The sequence below is a fragment of the Protopterus annectens genome, chromosome 1.part2 (genome assembly GCF_019279795.1).
Source record: "Protopterus annectens isolate FY-2018-M chromosome 1.part2, PAN1.0, whole genome shotgun sequence".
Lineage (NCBI taxonomy): Eukaryota > Metazoa > Chordata > Ceratodontiformes > Protopteridae > Protopterus > Protopterus annectens.
In genome coordinates, this window is record NC_056727.1 from 935,067,177 (window position 1) to 935,087,746 (window position 20,570).

Sequence of the window (20,570 nt, forward strand, 5' to 3'; positions counted from 1 at the left end):
ATTACACCAGGGATTATCAGTGTTTCAACAAATTTATTTGATTTGGATCTTAAGCTGCTGAAGATATCAGAAATGTCCCAAATCTTATGTAATTAAAATGACTAGTTATGATTTGCATCATTTTACTGGGTGCGGAGTTCTAAGATCATGAAAGACATAAGATTTGACTTATAGGCCTTGCTTCCTTCATTTGGAAATGTACAATGTTTTTACTAATTATTTACAAATAAGCTGTTATTCACATATAAGCTCTTATTTATTATTATTTTATTTTATTTCTGTTTGATGACTGGGGAAGTTCAATGGGCCGAGAAGAGCCAGTTTTCAGTGGAGGCACGGGGAGAAAAGCTCCAAAGACACTTACAGACATACATAAAGCAGTATAAAACATTTTCGTCAGGCTAAGAATACAGCATAATACATATGGTGGTAAAATGCAAACATAAGAAGAAATACAGGTAATGGAACATTGATGTAAATTTTGTATGTACAGGATTAGTTACATTTTGATATAACATATACCAAGTCACCTTAAACTGTGTATTTATTTTTTTGAATGGTTTAGTCATGTTAAGTTAGTATTATAATATTTTTTGATGTAGCATTTCCATTTATCTGTGAAAACCATGAACATTTGAAACTTGGCTGCAATGAAAATAAAACTGTCTTAGCTTGTCTTTATTAGTGATGTGATTTTTTTTTTTTTTTTTGCATTTAAAATTAATAGCTTTAGTACTAGGTCATAGCATCTGCAAATACCATTGTATTTTACATGTGCCATATGCAAAACATTGTAGCAATCTATTTGCATTTATTTACCCATATTCATTGTCGGCAGCCTACACAACAAGTAACTTTAAGATAGCTCACTGGTGGTTATACAAATAATGAAACAGCATTGTATAATGTTTGTGACACAAATCTATTCTTGCAGTAGTTTACTATACCTTATATTTGTACAGCTTACCTCTAGATCAGAAGATGTAAATTCATAAGGAATATTCCAGCCTAAAACTCCATATTTCTTCCTTTGATTGACCACTGCATTGAAGAAACATAAACTAAACAGCAGTTTCTTCCAGTATGGTCCTAGTGTTTCCTTTTCATAGTTTTTCTCAGTTACCTCTCCTGAGCCATTGCAGCTGAACGTTTGAAGTAATTTTCCCTTTAATCCTTGAGGTGGTTCGACTGCCATCTTTGAAAAAAAAAATAAATGATTGTATGGTTTAATTTTATGGTCAGCAAAACAAAGTATGATAAAAAACTGAACATATCACATGTAAGTAATAGTAGCAACATTGCAAACGAAATGTCCATTGTCTTGCACGTAGTTATCAACTGTGCCCTGTGCTTCTATCCTTGGTGCTGTTTGCTGTTTTTGTTTGACATATCTTACAAAACTGTAATTCATAAATGGTTCATTTCAGGTAAATCTGCATAATTATTTCGCCATCTTGTTATATCCTGTGCTGCTATTCATGTTTTGGCGTAGTGCATAATCGCATTATTTGCTGTGAATCCTTTACTCACACCCACCAATGTATTAAGATCCACCATCATGCTCATTTTTTCATTCACAACTTGCTAAACGTTTTATACATCTAATACATATGTGTTTTTGTCTATCCACATAATCAGTCCATCTCTATTCTGTTTTTTGTCAATTATGTTGCCAAATAATATTCTCCATACTGTCATTTGTAAGTAGTACCCAGCAATTTACCTACCTGGCTAGCAAATAAATAAAGCAAGACTTCTAAAACTTTATTTTATTGATGTTATTAAGCACAGTGCTACTAAAAGATGGTTTGAGCGAGGGTGGCCTGTAGAATATTTGTGGAAGGCCGAATGACAGTACCCACTTACCAGTCACGGGTAAAACTGTTCTCTTTGTTCAGGTAACCAGATAATTGCACATACCCATCAGATTTATAATAAAGAAAAGAACAACTGGAGGAAAACTGTCTGGAAAGCAATAAATCCACTAAAAATAAAAAAGACAAATCCAGCTGGGAGTGGGCTCCAGCTCCAGAAAGGAACTGCAACAAAGTTTCTAAAACCACCACAAAACACTTTATTTAAGCTGATAGTCCACACAATTAGCTTTTTGTCTTTGGGTAAAAACTTCATCAGAATTAAAAAACCTGTATCAAAAGGCATTTTATGTAAATGCTAAAACAGTTAATAAAATTCACTTAAATTATTAAACCATAAATTATCATAGTGATCATAGATTAGAGGTACATGAACCTCCGAAAATTATTTAAGTACGTTTCGTTCTTAACAATGCATACATCATAATGAACATACTCAATGTCATGTAAAACTGTTTGACCATTTTTTTCTATATGTAAATGTAAACCAAAATGAATAGTAAATAAACAAACGATTAAATATTTTAATGTAAATAGCATACTTTTTAGTGATTGATGTTAAAAACTTCAAATAAACAATTGCATTGAAAAATGGTTGTGTATTAAGCCATGTCAGAGTGAGTTAAAGTATTGTAGACTTTTAAAGATTTTCAAATATGAGTAAAATGAGGAAAATCCAAACATGAAGTAGCAGGACACTGCTGGAGTAAAAGCACTATAAAACACTTTATTGAGCAAAAAGGTTAGCGCTTTCGGGATAAGCCCTTCATCAGACAAAATTTAAAATGATAAAACAACCATATTTAAAAAACAACTGACCAATCATTTGCTTACAAAAACCCGCCTATTCTGTAAAGTTGGCTTAATGGGTAATACATCATTAAGACCCGGAAATCTGTGTGCCATTAAATCCACAATCCATTTGGATTCTGCTAATGCTGTTTTGTGTTTAATATCACCCCCCCTACTGTTGAGTCTTATATTCACAATACACCTGAACTTAAAACTATGTGTGGGATTCAAACTAATATGTCTGTATACGGCATTGCTCAAATCACAATTTCTGATGTTACTTAAATGTTGCAGAATCCTCACCTTGAACATGTTGTTCGTCATACCAACATAAAAACACGCACAATATTCACAATTCGCTAAATAAACCAAGTGTTGTGTTCTACATGTGGCTCTAGCCTGTAAATGAAATACTTTATGTGTGACAGGATGCTTAAATTCTATTTCTGTATTGATATGGGTGCATGCCTTGCACCTTCCACATGCATGAGTACCAACACTCATGGTAAATATGTGCTCTTTATCCTGCTGTACTTCTTTACAAAGTAAATCCTTTAAATTTTTATTCCTTCTGTACGTGAACATGGGGCGATCACCCACAACATCTTTAAGACCCATGTCACTGGTTAGTATGTTCCAGTTATTCTGCACTATCTGACGTATATCTTTCACATTACTGCCATAAGTAAATAGCAGCTTTGGTTTCCCTTCCTTACATCAACCCATATCAATGGAATTATGCTCATTCCTACTCAAATTTCTCATCCAAGGTTTATACCTGGTGTTCCTATGCCTTTTGTTGTCTTCCAAGACATGATTCACCAAATGTTTCCCATAGCCTCTCTCTACGAAGCATTGGTCAAGCTTGCACAATTCCCCATCACAGTGTGCATCCTCCGAGCACACCCTAGAAATTCTGCTCACCTGACCTTTGATAATATTAGGGAAAACATACCTAGGATGCATGCTGTCAAAGGACAGCAATGTATTCTGCCAACAATCTTTTCTATATAACCCTGAGGTAAAACCTTCAACCGTTTGTTCCACACATACATCTAAAAATTCTATCTTAGTATAAGAAATTTTAGCACTAAATCTCAAAAATGTGGTAGTGGAATGGATAAACGTGAGAAAGTGGTCAAAGGATGCCTTGTCACCATCCCACAAAATAAAAATGTCATCTACAAATCTGACATACAACAAGATGTAGTCTCTCCATTTGTGATTGGTCAGAATCTCCTTGGATTCCCACTTCGACAAAACGAGATTTGCATAAGTGTTTGCACAGGGGGTACCCATTGCTACCCCCCGTGCTTGCCTATAGAAAGAACCTGCTCCCAAAAAAACATTATTATTTAATACCAAAAACAACAAATCTTCCACTAAATGTCTCAAGTGATCAGTGGCTCCCAAATTTTTAATTGTTTCACCAACAGCTGCTATCCCATAATCATGTTCTATAACTGTAAATAAACTATTGACATCCAATGTGGCCATTAGTAACATCTTACCCGACGGTTTGGCTACATCAGCCAAAAGTCCCAAGAAATGTCCTGTATCCAGTAAAATATTGTTAATTTTATCCATATATGGTTTCAATGTAAACTGTAACCAGATTGAAACATTCTCTGTGACCCATCCCCTGCCCGAAACAATGGGTCTTAAGGGTGGGTCACTGAGAGATTTATGAATCTTGGGCAATGCCTTAAATATTGGGGTTACTGGTTTGTCTATCCATAGAAACTCATAAGTCTCCTTGGTTATTTTCATTTCTTCTAGCAACCCCTGTAACTTCCGGTGTACATTATCAATTATCATTCTGACCTGGAGGGGATTAATCTCTTCATAAGCTCTGTCCATTATCAACATATTCCTTAATTTATTATCATACCAAACAGTGTCTAGTACAACGATGGCTCCTCCCTTATCCGCCATCTTAATGATAATTTCCTTATTATCCATCAACCCTTGTAATGCCTGTTTCTGTGCATAGGTCAAATTATAATAGGTGCTGAAATTCCTATCATTAAAATACTTACTCAGATCTTTCTCACAACCATTCAGAAACAAATTTAAAGATGGCGTGAGGCTGGGTACAAAGCTGCTAGGTTTTTTAAGTTGAGGATGGTTCACTTCATCCTTATTAAATAATAACCTTAACATAGTATTCCTACAAAACAACATTAAATCAAAAATAACATCACTATACACACACATCCTACTAGGTACAAAGGTTAATCCTTTGTTAAGTACATTAAGTTCTTCAAGGTTTAGCGTATAGCTAGATAAATTATATACAATACCAACATGTAAATGATCAGTCACTGAAATGTCCTTCTCCGCTTTTCCATGGTTCTGTCCTCGCTGGAGGACCTCTTCCATGCACCTTTTTTCTTTACTGGTGCCGGGAGATTCCCCAAAAAATGCATAGCACCTTGACTTGTTTTCGGACGAGCTCCTGGGTTGTTAATACAACCTTCTACTACCTCTGGTATGTCGGTCGCCAAACCAGAAAGTTCCTGTCCCAAAATACCAAGAACCTCGGTGCTAGGTGGAGCTGATGGTTTCCCACACGAACGAGAGACAACAACCTCCCTAAATGCTGTTGTCCCAACATCCTTCTCCACAACACTGTCAACATTAAGCAACTCTCCATCCGTTACTGTATCCCGAAGAGAAGTACTGGCAGCAGTAACGGTGACAGCGGCTGTGGTAAGGGAAGCAGAAATCCCCATGTCCGTATTAACTTCATGTTGTGTGCTTACTGTCACGTTTCTCTCCCTCTCTTCTATCATGCGCGCTACTGATTTCCTCTGGTTACGTCTTACATGCTCCGATGTAGTTTCCTTGAACCTCGGCCAAACGAAGATGTTTCCATTCACAAAATCAAGATGGTCCCTTCTAATTTTGCTCAGTTTAGTTTCACGTAGCTTGTTGGCCTCTTTGGCCAGGGATTCTTTTAAAGTCACAACTCTCTCTTTACATTTTGCCTCACTAAAATCTGTTGTCAATTTACTATATAGCGAGGCTACTTCTTTCTTTAATACATCCAATTCTGGTGCAAAAAATTCAATGAGTAACCGCATATACTCAAAGCTGGTATTAATATTGAGAATCTGCCATTTAGTTAACAGCTCAGGGTAACGATCACCCTGAGCAGGCATACACAAGATTCTCATACCTCTAGGAACAATTCCATATGCCAAACATGCTTCCAGGTGAAAAGCTTGCCATTGCAAGTGCTGCATCTTACCGGCTTTGAAAGTCAAATCTCGTAGCAGATCCTCAAATGCTCTGTCCACCGCTACAGGAGTTGTTCTACCCTGTAGTCCTTCCTTCTGGACCAAGAAGCCCAAATTCAGGAGCGGATTACCTCGTGGAGTGGGCGATCTGTTACAGCTGCCATAGCTGCTATTTACTTATGGCAGTAATGTGAAAGATATACGTCAGATAGTGCAGAATAACTGGAACATACTAACCAGTGACATGGGTCTTAAAGATGTTGTGGGTGATCGCCCCATGTTCACGTACAGAAGGAATAAAAATTCAAAGGATTTACTTTGTAAAGAAGTACAGCAGGATAAAGAGCACATATTTACCATGAGTGTTGGTACTCATGCATGTGGAAGGTGCAAGGCATGCACCCATATCAATACAGAAATAGAATTTAAGCATCCTGTCACACATAAAGTATTTCATTTACAGGGTAGAGCCACATGTAGAACACAACACTTGGTTTATTTAGCGAATTGTGAATATTGTGCGTGTTTTTATGTTGGTATGATGAACAACATGTTCAAGGTGAGGATTCTGCAACATTTAAGTAACATCAGAAATTGTGATTTGAGCAATGCCTTATACAGACATATTAGTTTGAATCTCACACATAGTTTTAAGTTCAGGTGTATTGTGAATATAAGACTCAACAGTAGGGGGGGTGATATTAAACACAAAACAGCATTAGCAGAATCCAAATGGATTGTGGATTTAATGGCACACAGATTTCCGGGTCTTAATGATGTATTACCCATTAAGCCAACTTTACAGAATAGGCGGGTTTTTGTAAGCAAATGATTGGTCAGTTGTTTTTTAAATATGGTTGTTTTATCATTTTAAATTTTGTCTGATGAAGGGCTTATCCCGAAAGCGCTAACCTCTTTTTGCTCAATAAAGTGTTTTATAGTGCTTTTACTCCAGCAGTGTCCTGCTACTTCATTTTTGGATTTACTTTGGTTTTTAGTACGTTGGGACTTTAGCATAGCGCACTTATTCTTTTGTTTGTTAAAATGAGGAAAATCTTAACTAAAATATTTACTAATATCTATTGGTCCTTTATTTTAGGACTGGTATTAAAGATAAACTGTAGCTGATACCCGGAAAGTGGGTTGCATCCAATTTGATTTAGCAGCTTAATTCTTTTAGCGCATGGTAGTTTTTCCAGGCCCCTCCCCTTGGATTGGGGGTAACTCTTTCTAAAATAGTGAATAAAAAGCATTTAAAGCCAAAGCATAAAACTGAATGCTTGAATAGGGCATTGTTTGAATTTTGTTTCATTATGTTGTAGTTTGTGCTCATAGATTCTCTTTTTAAGTTGCCTCTCTGTTTTGCCCACATAAAAGGCAGAAAATGAGGAACAGCAATTCTTTTGTCACACAATTACCACCATGTGGATAAACAGTGGTTCTGGACTGGTTATTAGTTGTATAACATTTTGAATATGTTTATACTGAACACAGCTACTGCACTTTCTAGTCCCCCTACTTATTTTATTGTTACTTCTATTTGATTCAAGCACATTTTTTATGCTGTAAGCTCTTTTGTATGTAAATATTAGAAACGTGCTCACAAACAGCTTCTTGGTCATCTGGTTACTAATCAAATACTTTCTCCCACTAAGCACAGCTTTAGGCCAGGTCATAGTACTAATACAGCTATCGTTTCCTTTATGGACACAGTTAACAGGACCCGTGATGCTGGTCCCTTTGTCTCATCACTTTTCCTTAACCTCTCAAAAGCCTTCGATATGGCATCCCATACCCTTCTTCTCTCCAAAATCTCCAACTTGGGTATCTCACCCCCAACCCTACCTTGGCTCTCTAACTATCTATCCAAAGGCAACAATCCACCAAATGGCAACCCTCCTTCTCACCATTCCTAAACACTACCGCAGGCATACCCCAAGGATCCATATTGGGCCCCCTCCTATTGAGCATTTTCATTAACAACTTTCATTCCTCCCCTACTCAAAGCCCTATTATCCAATCTGCAGATGATTCTACAATCATCTGCACTACCAAATCCACATCTGAGCTGCAGCTCCTTACCCAAAAAGCCTTTATGTCAACAGAAACATGGATGTCCAATAACCATCTTGCTGTAAACCCCAATAAAACTAAACTCCTAATATTTACCCCTAACCCCCCCCCCCTCAACACGAATGAGCTCTCAGTTCACTTCCAAAATAATACTATCATTGAAGTTGTTCCTAGTACTAAACTGCTTGGTGTCATTATAGATGAGAACTTAACATTTGACCTTCATATCCACAGCAATATTAAAAACACACATCAAAAACTTGGTACGCTCTATAGACACAACTACATCCTTAATCTCACTGCAAAAAAGGCTCTAGCCTTATCTTTCCTGCTACCTTCTCTCTTATATGGTAACCCAATCCTTACCAATATTCAGTCCATATTGAGAACCAAACTAGACCAATGCTACAATAAGGTTGCTAAATTTGTTACAAATGCTAAATCTTCAGCCCACCACTTTGCATCACTTCATCACCTAAACTGGCTCAAACTTCCACAGCATCTCACTTATCTACAATTTACTACAGCACATAAGTTTATACATAAACCTTTAGTCTGCCTTCTCTTTCTTCATTACTGCCCATGTATTGCCCAAATAGATCTCTTACATCAGACAACAAAATGCTGCTCAAAGTCGAAAAGCCAAATCTCTCTGCCGGTCAGATGCTCTGTTCTTTTACTGTCTCTAAACTCTGGAATTCCCTCCCACCTTCAATCAGAACCATCAGTAATCCTGCTCTCTTTAAGAAATCCCTCAAACAACACCTCTCCTCTCTCTGGCTATCCCAAATCTACACCCTCCAGCAACTTATCTCCTTTCACTATAACCCCTTTACCTTACTCCATCTACTCACTTCCACTCTCCTCTAAACTTCCTCTGCAGACTACCTAGGCACCTCTCTGTCCTGCTAATGCCTATATACCTACATTAGTTAATTACTATTCAACTGACACTCTACTCATATAACCCAATTATCTGTATTAATGGAATGTTTAATTATAAATAGATACTTTGTACGCAAATAATCTGTTCTCTCTTTCCCATACTCTCGTTCCATTGAGATTGTATATACTATTTGATGTTTGCCATTTCATGTATGTTCCATTTAATTTAGATAACCTATTTCCAATGCAAACATGTCCTGTAAATATGCACTATTTGCCCATAATTACTCTATGATTGTTTTGGTGACTGTACATACCCTGCAATGTGTATTCTTTCATGAATGTACTTTCAAACTATGTGGAGCTTTTCTCCTCGGGCCTCCACTGAAAATGGGCTCACTCAGGCCCAGTGGACTATCCCAGTAAAGAAATGCAACAAATAAATAAATATATAAATAAATATAGATCTAGGTCCCACAATATCCTTGAGTTTTTTATCACTGGTTAAACTATACCAGTATTTGTTAATAATATCTTTAATAGTGTGGGAACCTGCACTATACTATAATATAAATGCCTTGGTAAAATCACATTTCTGCTCTGGAATGTCTCTGTTATTTTCTTCACCCTCCATCTGTGGGCTTCTCTTGTGGAATTTGTTCCCAAATGTTCTGTTTCTGTGATTCACATTGTACATTCAATTCAGCCCAGTACCTATTGAGAGTTGGTATTTCTTCCTTCACTCTCTAAAAGTATCATCACTGATGGCTTTCACTAAGGACCAAGCCTTTTCCCTCTCCAAAAACATGCTTTCAAATGTTTTCCTTTCAACATTGAACACTTCTCTGTTTGATATCATCCTGGCTAGTCTTACAAATTGGGACAGAGGGTGGGCACTATAACAGTGTAAGTCTCCATTGGAGAAGGTAGGCTTACTATAAATGTTAGATGAAAAACCATCAGAATTCTTAGTGAGGGTAATGTCTAAGTAATTAATCTGTTTGAATAAAACTGATACGTAAATGTTAGGAAGTGAGTAGATTGATATAATTAATAAATTCGGGAATACACACTGGGTGCCCACCCAAAAGGATAAAGATGTACAAAAATCCTAAATGAAGTTGAATATAATCCTGGTAGGGGAAACCAAAAATAAGATGTCTTTCCCAAGTTAACATTACTAGATTTGTAAAAATGGGGGTGCATGCTGCCCCACTGCTATTCTATTTATCTGTTTAAACATTTATCCTTCAAGCCAGATATAGCTGTTCTAAAGGACAGTTCCCATATATTCCATTACCAACCTACCTTGCAGTGAATCCAAAAAATAAAGATTTAAAAGGGCACCATTGAACATTTCTAGGCCCTCATCCTGTGGGTTACTGGAAAAAAGATCCATGACATCAATGTTCAAAAGGGTTATATCTTTGTGCCAAAGGGAATGTTTAATCCTCCCCAAAAAGTCCCATGAATCTTTAACAATATGATTCTGAATCTCTTGAAAAGGTTTTAATAATTTATCAACATACAGGGCAAATGGATGAGTTTTAGCCTCCGCAGCTGACACAATGGGTCTAAATGGGGGGTTGTGTAAGTCTTTACTTATCTTAGGAATACCAAACATAAACAGTACTCTTGGATTAATAAGCAGCATACACGGCACAGTAGCGATGCAAGGCAGGAAGATATATAAGGCAAACAATCGCACAGAAAGGATTTCCACTAAATAAATGTTAAAAACACTGGTTTATTACAGCACAGAAAAAAACGTGGTAAGCGCTTTCACCTGAATAGGCTTCTTCAGACCATACAATTAAGTCCTCAGCACTCTTAATATACAAAAAAGAGCGCCAAAAACATTACAAAATCCTTAAAGATACATCACACTGATCACAGTGCTTCAATCACACAATGTCAAAGCTTGACAATAAAATCCTCTTAAAAATAACTAAACATACATATAAAAAATAAAATTAAGCACAACAAAGTGTGCTCACTTCAATCTCCTAGATCTCAAGAAGGGTCTCAGGGGTACCTTCTCATTCAGTCCAGGGAATACATCTGCCCTAAGCCTGACAATCCACCTGGACTCAGCACCTTCCATCCTACCCCTTACATCACCCTCCCGGAACTAGTTTGTATAACATCTAACACTTTAAAATGGAAAATGTGTGTATGGTCAGTCGACAAAACATGCCTGGAAAGAGCATTAACAGTAGAACAAACCGTAATCTGATAAAGATGTTCCCTTATCCTGTCCTTTAGCCTTGTGTCCATCTTACCCACATAAAATGCAGTACAGGCACAACAGAAGGCTAAATAAACCACATGGGAAGAATTACAATCAGCAAACACTCTGACCTCATAACTGTTGCCATAAATGGGGTGATGGAAACAAACATCCATGTCAATGTGGTAACAGTAGTTACAATGACCACATGGTACAGTACCAATCCTTTCATCAACTCTACCAACCACGATGGGATAGCACAGCAATTTCTTCAAATTCAATCTATTCTTGTAGACAAAATGTGGGGAGGTGCCCACAACATCTCTCACATCCAGATCTACTGTCAAAACACCCCAATGTGATCTAATCACATCTTTTAATCTACCCACATCCTTCGTATAATACAATGGTACTCTAAAACCATGGTCTCTTCTCTTGATGGCATCTAAACCACTCTGTCCATCGTCCTCATTAGTTACTGCACTCTCTGAAAAATAGGGTGCAGCACCACATTCTCTTAAAGCAGAGAGTCATTCTAACCCCCTCTCTATATCAGAAGTTTGATACTCTCTTTTCTTAAACCTTACACACAAATCCCGAACACCAGCCTCAAAATCCTCCTGACTAGGGTTATACTGAGATGTCCTATAAACCTGACCTCTTACTATGTTACCAAACATGTACCACGGGTGCATGCTATGCCTGTGAAGAAAGGCATTACGCTGATAAGTCTTCCTATAAACTCTTGTATTTAAGAGGCCACATTCCAACCTCTGGACATAAACATCCAGAAAGGAAATCCATGTCTCAGAAACCTCATGAATGAACTTCAAAAAATGTGTCAAGCCATTAACCCTCTCTATGAATGAAAACAAATTGTCCTTAGTGGCTCTCCAGAAAAAAGAATTCTATCTTGAAATTTAATCTTAGTTATTAATTTATAGGTGTTTGAGAGCATTTTTTCCTTGTATAAAAGCATCTTTTGAATTTGCTGAGCTAATTTGATATCCTGCTCATTAACTATGATGTCCATACTTTACTATATAGTTTAATTATTAATTGGTATTTATTACTTGCTTTTAGACGGGTCTTGATATCATCCATTGATAGGTTCTGTAATTGGTAAAAGTCCCATACCATATGATTCTTTATTAAGGGATGATTGTCTAAGTTTAGCATGGAATTGGCAAGTTTTATATCAGGATTGTTATGTTTTGGTTGTAAAAGCGTGATATTGTCTTTTAATTTTAATGATGTTAACAGTTTTTTGAAAATTTCACTTTTATTTATTAACATTGGGTGAATTTTCAAAATCTTGAGAGTTTCTTCGTTTAGGAAGGGAACAGTTCTAGGATTAATATTAATTGATATTATATTTTGGTTAAATAATTTAATCCATAGTGGATTCAGTCTTTCATAGTCATATTCAGTGGGTCATAGTTTGCTATTTACAAACAGCAAAAAGGTAAACAATCCAATAAATCCAAAAAGATGGCTCGCACCAGTTGCAGGCAAATGTTTTATTCAGAACAGTAGTGAAAGCTTGTAAGTGGTTTTGTCCCAAGTTTAAAACAATACAGGAACTTCATCAGACAAGCTAAAAAGAGCTAGACCTGCATTTAAATAAAGCAAGGCATATTATATAATTTCCTCTTTGCAAATGTAAAGGAATCATGCATTTAACCAAAGGCTATGGTCCTGGATATCAAATGTAAAAATGTTACATGGTGTTACACAGTGTAAACTTAAATTACTAGTGTAGTGTTTAAAAACACTACACTAGTAATTTAAGTTCACACTGTGTAACACCATGTAAGATGCAAAGAGAAAATGATGTAATATGCCTTGCTTTATTTAAATGCAGCTTTAGCTCTTTTTAGCTTGTCTGATGAAGTTCCTGTATTGTTTTAAACTTGGGACGAAAGTGCTTACAAGCTTTCACTACTGTTTTGAATAAAACATTTGCCTGCAACTGGTGTGAGCCATCTTTTTGGATTTGATAGTTTGCTATTTGAATAATGTGACTGGCACTAAAGATTTCATGATATAGTTGGAAGTCGGGGAGGCTAGTCCACCTTTTTCTTTGGGAAACATTAGTTTATGGTAGCTGATTCTGGTGCTTTTTAGATACCAAATGAATTTTGCTAATCAAACTTTTATTGAAAAAAGTTATTCGAATTTTAGTGAATGTGGCGTTCAGTTGATATAAAATTTTAGGAAGTATGTTCATTTTGATGACTGACGCTTTCAATAGGTTAGAAAGTTTAACTTTTTCACATCTGTTAATATTGCAAACTATATTAGACCAAGTTTTATAGATGCTGTTGTGAAGACTGGTACAGAAGGGTGAAGGCTGCCAGCCTAACCAGATAGAATTGTGCATAATTCTGACATTTGTAAATATAAATGTAAAATACAGGCTTGTTTCTTAAATGAAAGAAAATACTAAAATGTTGAACTTCAAGATTGTAGCAACATTGCCATCTGCTATAAGGAAAAGTAAGTCAAGCATTTCAAATCTTTCTTTTGAAGTTAAAATTATTTCAAATCTGTCCTTTGATCTAGATAGTGGTGCCAAAGAGGCTAGTTGAACACATTCTTTCTATTGTTTTAACTTAAGGAATAATTAATAGAGTGCGCATGTGAAATGTCTTTTATTGTTGTAGCTTCCTGAGCAGGTGTTAGATTGTTAAATAATGTAGCCTATTGGCTTGGGAAATCCAGGCTGTCAAAGAAATGATGTAATGGGAACTAAACGAGAATGATGTAATCTGGGAAGGCCCAGCAGAAATGTTTGTTAGTGATTTTAAAAACTATTGTTCAGATAGAGACTGTAAGCATTTTTGTCTGACTATTCAACTCAGCACTGCCTTGCTCTATGTAAGTAAATTATTTTTAGAAGTATGTTTTCTTGTAGCAATAGCTAGGAATTAGAAAAGTTTAGACTAAGTGTTTTCTGTTATGTCAGAACTGTACTACTGAATTATTTTAAGTTTCTGTGTGATCTCTGAACTCTTGAATAGCACAATGGTGTAGTAGTATTGTCTTGTGTTTTTGGTATTTATTATTAAATATTTTTAAACCCTTTTAAACTGTGGCTGGTTTATGTAGAGATAATTTAAGCTCTAGAGTACATTGCATGCTTATAAGTGATCCTGTACTAAGCCCTTCCAATATGCCTTGATTGCTTAAGTTACACTACTATTGGATAATAATACTGCACAGTAATAATTGGACACCCTTTTAAGGGCCTTTGGGTAGCTGATAATTATTAGCTGGTGGTGGCAGTAATTATTACCGTATATTCTGGGTATAGGGGCACAGCTGGAGAATATGTGTCAGCCTTACCCAGGAGTGTCTGTGAAGTTGTATAAATACTATTCTCAAAGTGTGTGTGTGTCAGCTACTTGGGTAGGGACATGAAGCACTGATTGGACAGAGAGGGTATTGGAGGTTAGCTTGCCAGCTAGGCTGGATCTGGACCCTATAGCTCTGCCAGTGGGGAGTCTTATTGGGGACCTGGCGAGCAAGGGAGCAACCAGCCCCAGACTGATTGCGATCTCTGTGTGCTCTTAAGGGAAATTGCACTTTACTGTGTGTATTTGTTATCCTTTCCTCATATATGAGATGCCCTCTCTCGTGTTAGTGGTGAGGACTGAGGCTCCTTGATTGCTGGGCCAGGGCATGGGTGTCACAGTTATTTATCATATCTGATTGTGTATGTCCATAGAAAATGCCTAAGTATTTCAGAATGTGTTCCACTATGATTTTAGTCCCTGGAAAATAAAATTCCTTATGACCATGGGGATTTAATGGCTATATAATTGATTTGTTAGGATTAATTGTGTAATTTGATACTTTGGAAAACTGGTCTAAAGAATCTAAGATTTTACCAAGATCAGTATTAGGGAACTGAAAATAAATATTAAGATCATCAGCAAAGGCTGTAAATTGTATTTGAATTTTTGATAGTGAAATAAAATGGTGATATATTCTTTGACTGATTAATAATGATAGGGCTTCTATATAGAGATTGAACAAATATGGGGAGAATGGGAAGCCCTGTCTAGTTCCATTTACTGTTTTTATCAGGTTTGAAGTTTTCTTATTTATATAGAGTGTTGTAGATGCTTTATTATCGAGCATTTTGACCATTTTTATAAATTCTTGTGGAAATCCGAACTGAAGAAGTAAAAAGAAGGGAAAGTTTTGGTTGACTCTGTAGAATGCTTTTGCAGCATCTACTGATATTTAGGGGATTTATCCTTAACACAGAGGTGGAATAGAGCATCAATGGTAAGAGTATTATCCCATACATGTCTCTGACTCACAAAGCCTCATTGCTCTGGAGATATTATAGAAGAAGTAGTTTTTTTGTACCGTATGTGCTAGAATTGTTGAAATTATTTTCATATCTATGTTAATCAGAGCTATAGGTCTATAATTATTTGGATTAGCTGAATCGGTGTTTGGTTTTGGGATAATAATGGTCCTGGAGTTGTTGATATATTGGAATGATATCCCAACATCTATTATATAGCTGTATATTTTAACAAGTACTGGTGAGATTTGTTGTTTGAAGTGTTTATAGAATTCTGCCACATAGCCATCCGGACCAGCAGCTTTCCCCAGTTTTATCTTTTCAATAGCCTTCTTGACTTCCTCTACTGTTACTGGAATTTTTAGGTTGTTTGATTGAGTTTCATTAATATGGGGGAATTTTAAGTTGCCCACAAAATCTTGATAAAGGTTGTCCTGGATATGATCATGTGGGATGTAAATGGACTGGAAAATTTCTTCAAAAGCTTGTATTATTTCCCTATCTGAGTTGAGTTTTTTTCTTTATATTTTATGTCCTCAATTTTATAAGGGGAATTTCTGACATTGATAATTCTGGCTAGCATTTTGGAAGAGGTCTGAGCCCATTCCGCATATTTATGTAATGTTTTCAGTTCTATGAATGAATACTGTTTTGTCTGGATTTCATTTAATTGTTTTTGTAAATTTACCATTTGTCTCTCAAGCTTAGGTGTGTGATTCTTTTGGATTTCTAACTCAACTAGTCTTAGCTTACCTTATAAGTAACTTATTTTTTCTCTATCTTTTTATAATATGATGCTTTTTGAATTAGGGTACCTCCAGCCATAGCTTTGAAGGCTGCCCATTGAATATCTAAAGGAGTATTTGTAGTTGCAAGATTTTAGTTTAATTGAGAGAGGGATTCTAAAATTTCTTGTTCCACTTCTTTGATTTTTAATTAGGTTTGTATTGAGGGTGCAGTTCGATGAATTATAAGTACTATGATTTGATTTATTTTGTGTTATTTTTATGTTAATTTTTGAGTGGTCAGACAATGCTCTAGGTTTTGAGTTATACTGAACTTCATTGAAAGTCATTCTTTTAGAGATTAGAAATATGTCAATTCTGGACCATGTCTTGTGAAAGGAGGAGTAATATGTATATTTGCTATTTGAGTTATCTTCACTGTTTAGTTCAAAGGGATCAACCAGGTTAAAAGCTTCGATTAGTTCAGATACAAGAGTAGTGGCTTGGAGCGATTGATTATTATTCTTATTCGATCTGTCTTTATTTGGATTTATTGTTATATTCCAGCCCCCACCAATTATGAGCAGATGATCTGGGTGCTTTAGTAGCAAGTTATAAATTTCAATCAAAAAATCCTGTTGATAGCTGCAAGGGCCATACACATTACAGAATAACAAGGGTTGTTTGTATGCTGGGTGTGAGCATGTGAAATAACACCACCTGCCTTTTGTATCAATATTATATTTGATTATGTTCCCATTAAAATATTTCTTAATTATTATGAGTGTTGTCCTCAGCTGCTGTTATTTTATGTGTCCACTTGATGTATTTATCTTTATCATTGTCCCATTGCTCTTTAGTCATGTGTGTTTCCTATAAAAAGGTTATGTCAGTGTTTGATTGATATATTAGGTACATAATTAGCTTTTTCTTTTTTATGTTTTGCATGCCATTTATATTCCATGAAGCTACACTAATCATCATGGAGACTTTTTAGGTTAGATATCTGTGCTACTGTAATATCTGTAGGTGCCATAGGAGGGGTGTTTGGTGAAAAGTTATGAATAATATGTAATGTATGTTGTGAAAAGGTGACAACGTACTCTTTCAGAAAATCCTCTGTGCCTAACACTTACTACTACTACTACCTACTGAAAGAGAGGAATTTGACAAATAAACATTTAATATGATTATAATGTTAGACTTGTAACATTTAAAAACAGAAACAATTACAACTATTATACAATTAACAATTAACATTCCAAGGAACACCACTACTCTGCTAAGGTACTCGCTACTCAGTCAGCAGCCTTACATTATAAGTAATTAAATACTACTAACCCAATTAGGAGTTAAGAATAAATATAAACAGTGGAAACTCCTATGTTTGACAATAAGAAATGACCCTGAGATTTATTGTAAGTAATTGAAAGTACTATGTTAAATTTAGATATCTCAGTGGGTAGTTAATAAATTCCAAGCTTCATCTATCTTGCTGATGAAACATAAATGTTGGAAGTGAGTAGAGTTTTTGCACACTTGTGAAGTCTAAATATTTGCCAATCAGATATATCACTATAACTTGCTAAATATGGAATATAACAAGCATTAAATTGTAACAATACACTATATACTTCAGTGCTTATATTATCTCTACACATCCAAATGATACCAGTTCAACATGACTGTTTGTAATGTGACCATAATATTAGAGTGAGTTAGCCAATTTTGACTTCTTACTCCTCCACAACAGCAGACATTAGAAAGCTAATTTGCTTAATAATTTGTCATTGATACTTATTTGCCATAATATGCCAATATTTCCAATGCAGATGACATATGAAAGGTTGCAACATCATTAAAGAGATTACAACATAGGGTTGGCTTCCTAAGGTTACCTGGTCACTACAATTTTTTGAAAGAAAGGAATTAAAAACTCGGTATATTATTTACAAACTGACACACTGGTGAAGTATTTACTATGTTGTACCAGTACTACCTTAATTTACATATTTATTTATTTTGTGTTGAGAGCCCTTACAATCATGACCATATACACAAAGGCACTACAAACTAATGCCGATAGATACCATAAATGAAAGTGTATATTGTATTACCTACATTAAGTATAACCAGAAACAGCACAAAATGTTCACGTTATCCGCTATTGTATGTATTCAGGAGGTTAATCTGGTAGGAGTTGACTGGGATGAAGGGGTGAAACATTAAAACTCATCACTTTTGAGATCTATTTAACTTAATTAGTAAATGTGCAGGTGCCAGTTCTAATAAGGAATGCAATACTATTTAACCAAACACATTAGGAAGCATCAACAGAATGCCAAGCAAAGCATATCAATAGTACTGCTAAGAGGGTGAGAGAAAAAAAATCATAGATTCATAAATAGAACATCAATGTTACATTAAGTCATCTTCTTATTGTTCCATTCCAGTGAGGCTTTCTTTGAATGGGACATACTGTTCTAATGAGAACTGGATAACAGTTTCCCTTTCCCTCATTCTCTTTCAGTTAACTTTCAAGATTCTTCCATTCATTTATTATTTAGCTAATTCCTTCTTCTATTTTCTATCTTTTTTTTTCCTTCTGCTTCAACTATTTACAGTATATTAACAGTACCTGTTGTTCATGAAGTTAGAGTTAAAATCTGGTTCTTGGGTGCAGTTTTCAGCAGTTTGCTTCATCAGCTTACTTCACCTTACTTCCTAGATGACAAAACTCATGTCCGATTGGTTCTTCTGTTGTAGCAACACTTTTTCCTTTTATTTAGGATCCCCCTGGTTGCTGTAGACTTGTGCTGGGTCTGACATCACTCACTTAGTTGAATCATATGTGCCACATGGAGTTATAGGTTAAAATGTTGTCAGGCTGGTCCAGCATACTGGAAATAATGGGTTTAGAATGTTGCAATGGAAAGAAAAGCATATGGAGACTTTTTTCATGCAATACTCAGATAAGCACCTTATTTAGCTTTAAATTAAGTGTATAATACTAGCGACTTATGCAACAACCCGATTTAGAAGTCATCTGCAATGCGATTATGATTTTTAATATTATTGGAGACATTTTTGGTTACTGCCCACTTTGATTCATTATTTTGGAGGAATTTCGTTGAATGCCTTCAAAAAGGCAGATTTTGCTTCATCTTTGTTGTTCGCTTGGTGTGAAGAGCCTTTGTATTGAAAGTGTAAGGAAGCAGGATACTTCATTTGGAATTTTATCTTATGTTTTATTAAGTATGCACAGAAGGGTGGCATTTCTTGTCTCTGCTGCTTAATGGGTAAGGGTAAATCTTGTACTACTGTTATTTTATTTCCTTTCCATGTAATTTGTTTTTTAGTTTTGGCAGCTTGTATGATCATGTTTGCATGTGGTGCATTCAAGATTCTCACATATACTTGTCTTGGAGCCTCTAGGGTTTGTGATTTTCTTAATGAACTGAAGCATTGTTATCCAGGAATAAATCAATAATTTCTTTTATTGCATTTTGTAGTTGAGCTTGTTCATAGTATTCTGGTATCCCTCTGATAAGCATGTTGTTACATCTTGATCTGGCTTCTAAGTCTATTATTTTTTGTTGGATTTATACATTGACTTTTCTGTGGATTTGGCTTTCTTCTGGATCTCATCTATTTTCATTTCATTTGCCTCAGCCTTCGCTTCATTTTTCTCCAGTCTAGTTAGTATTTGATCCTGATTGTTTCCAAAGGTATTTAGTTTTGTGGAAAATGAATGAATTTCTTCTTGCAAGGGAACTAAAGCTGCCTTGTGTTCTTCCATAAAAAGGGGTTGTTCCATCTTCAACTTGGCAGCTTGTTTTTGTGAGTCTGGTTGCTATTTTGCAGTTTTCTGTCTTTTAGGACAGACTTCTTTCTCTGATGTAGTCACTTGTGAGAGTCTTGTTTTTGAAGTTTGAGCTTCCATTTGATCCATAGTTAAATATTTATCTGAAGATTTCTTCTTTTTGTGGCATCTTTAGAATTACTGACAAGGCCTGTACTGTTGAAAGGGTCCCAGATCAGCACCTGTTATTCCTGCAGATTAGTATAAGAATTCTTTATATTTTATCCAAATTTGTTACAGTCTTGGTTTAGGATCTTATATATGATAGTTATATCAGTTTTTGGATAAATTAGCAGAAGTGCTGATGCCCCGATTGAGTTAGATTGAAGAATTTGTCAGGAGCTGACTGAAATGTGTGCTCCCTAGCTGGCGGCCATCTTGGAATCTTGTCACACATTCTTAGGTTCTCGATCTGATGTTGTAATTTTTATCCGTTCCTCAACTGATGGGTCACAGATACAACCTTAGACCCAGCTTTGGCCACTTCGATAGAGTTTGGCTCCATAGCTCTACCTCCTCCCCTTACCATTAATCCCTGCTCTAGCCTGGATTACCTCAAATCTTTG

General features: G+C 35.8%; 1 protein-coding gene across 1 annotated transcript in view; it reads right to left on the minus strand.

The window, feature by feature from the left end:
• Positions 1 to 20,570, minus strand: part of DNAH14 (dynein axonemal heavy chain 14) — a 2,550,346-nt gene that overhangs the window by 589,396 nt on the left and 1,940,380 nt on the right. The window contains 1 exon segment of the mRNA XM_044060213.1: positions 968 to 1,195. Coding sequence (XP_043916148.1) covers positions 968 to 1,195 — 228 coding nt within the window.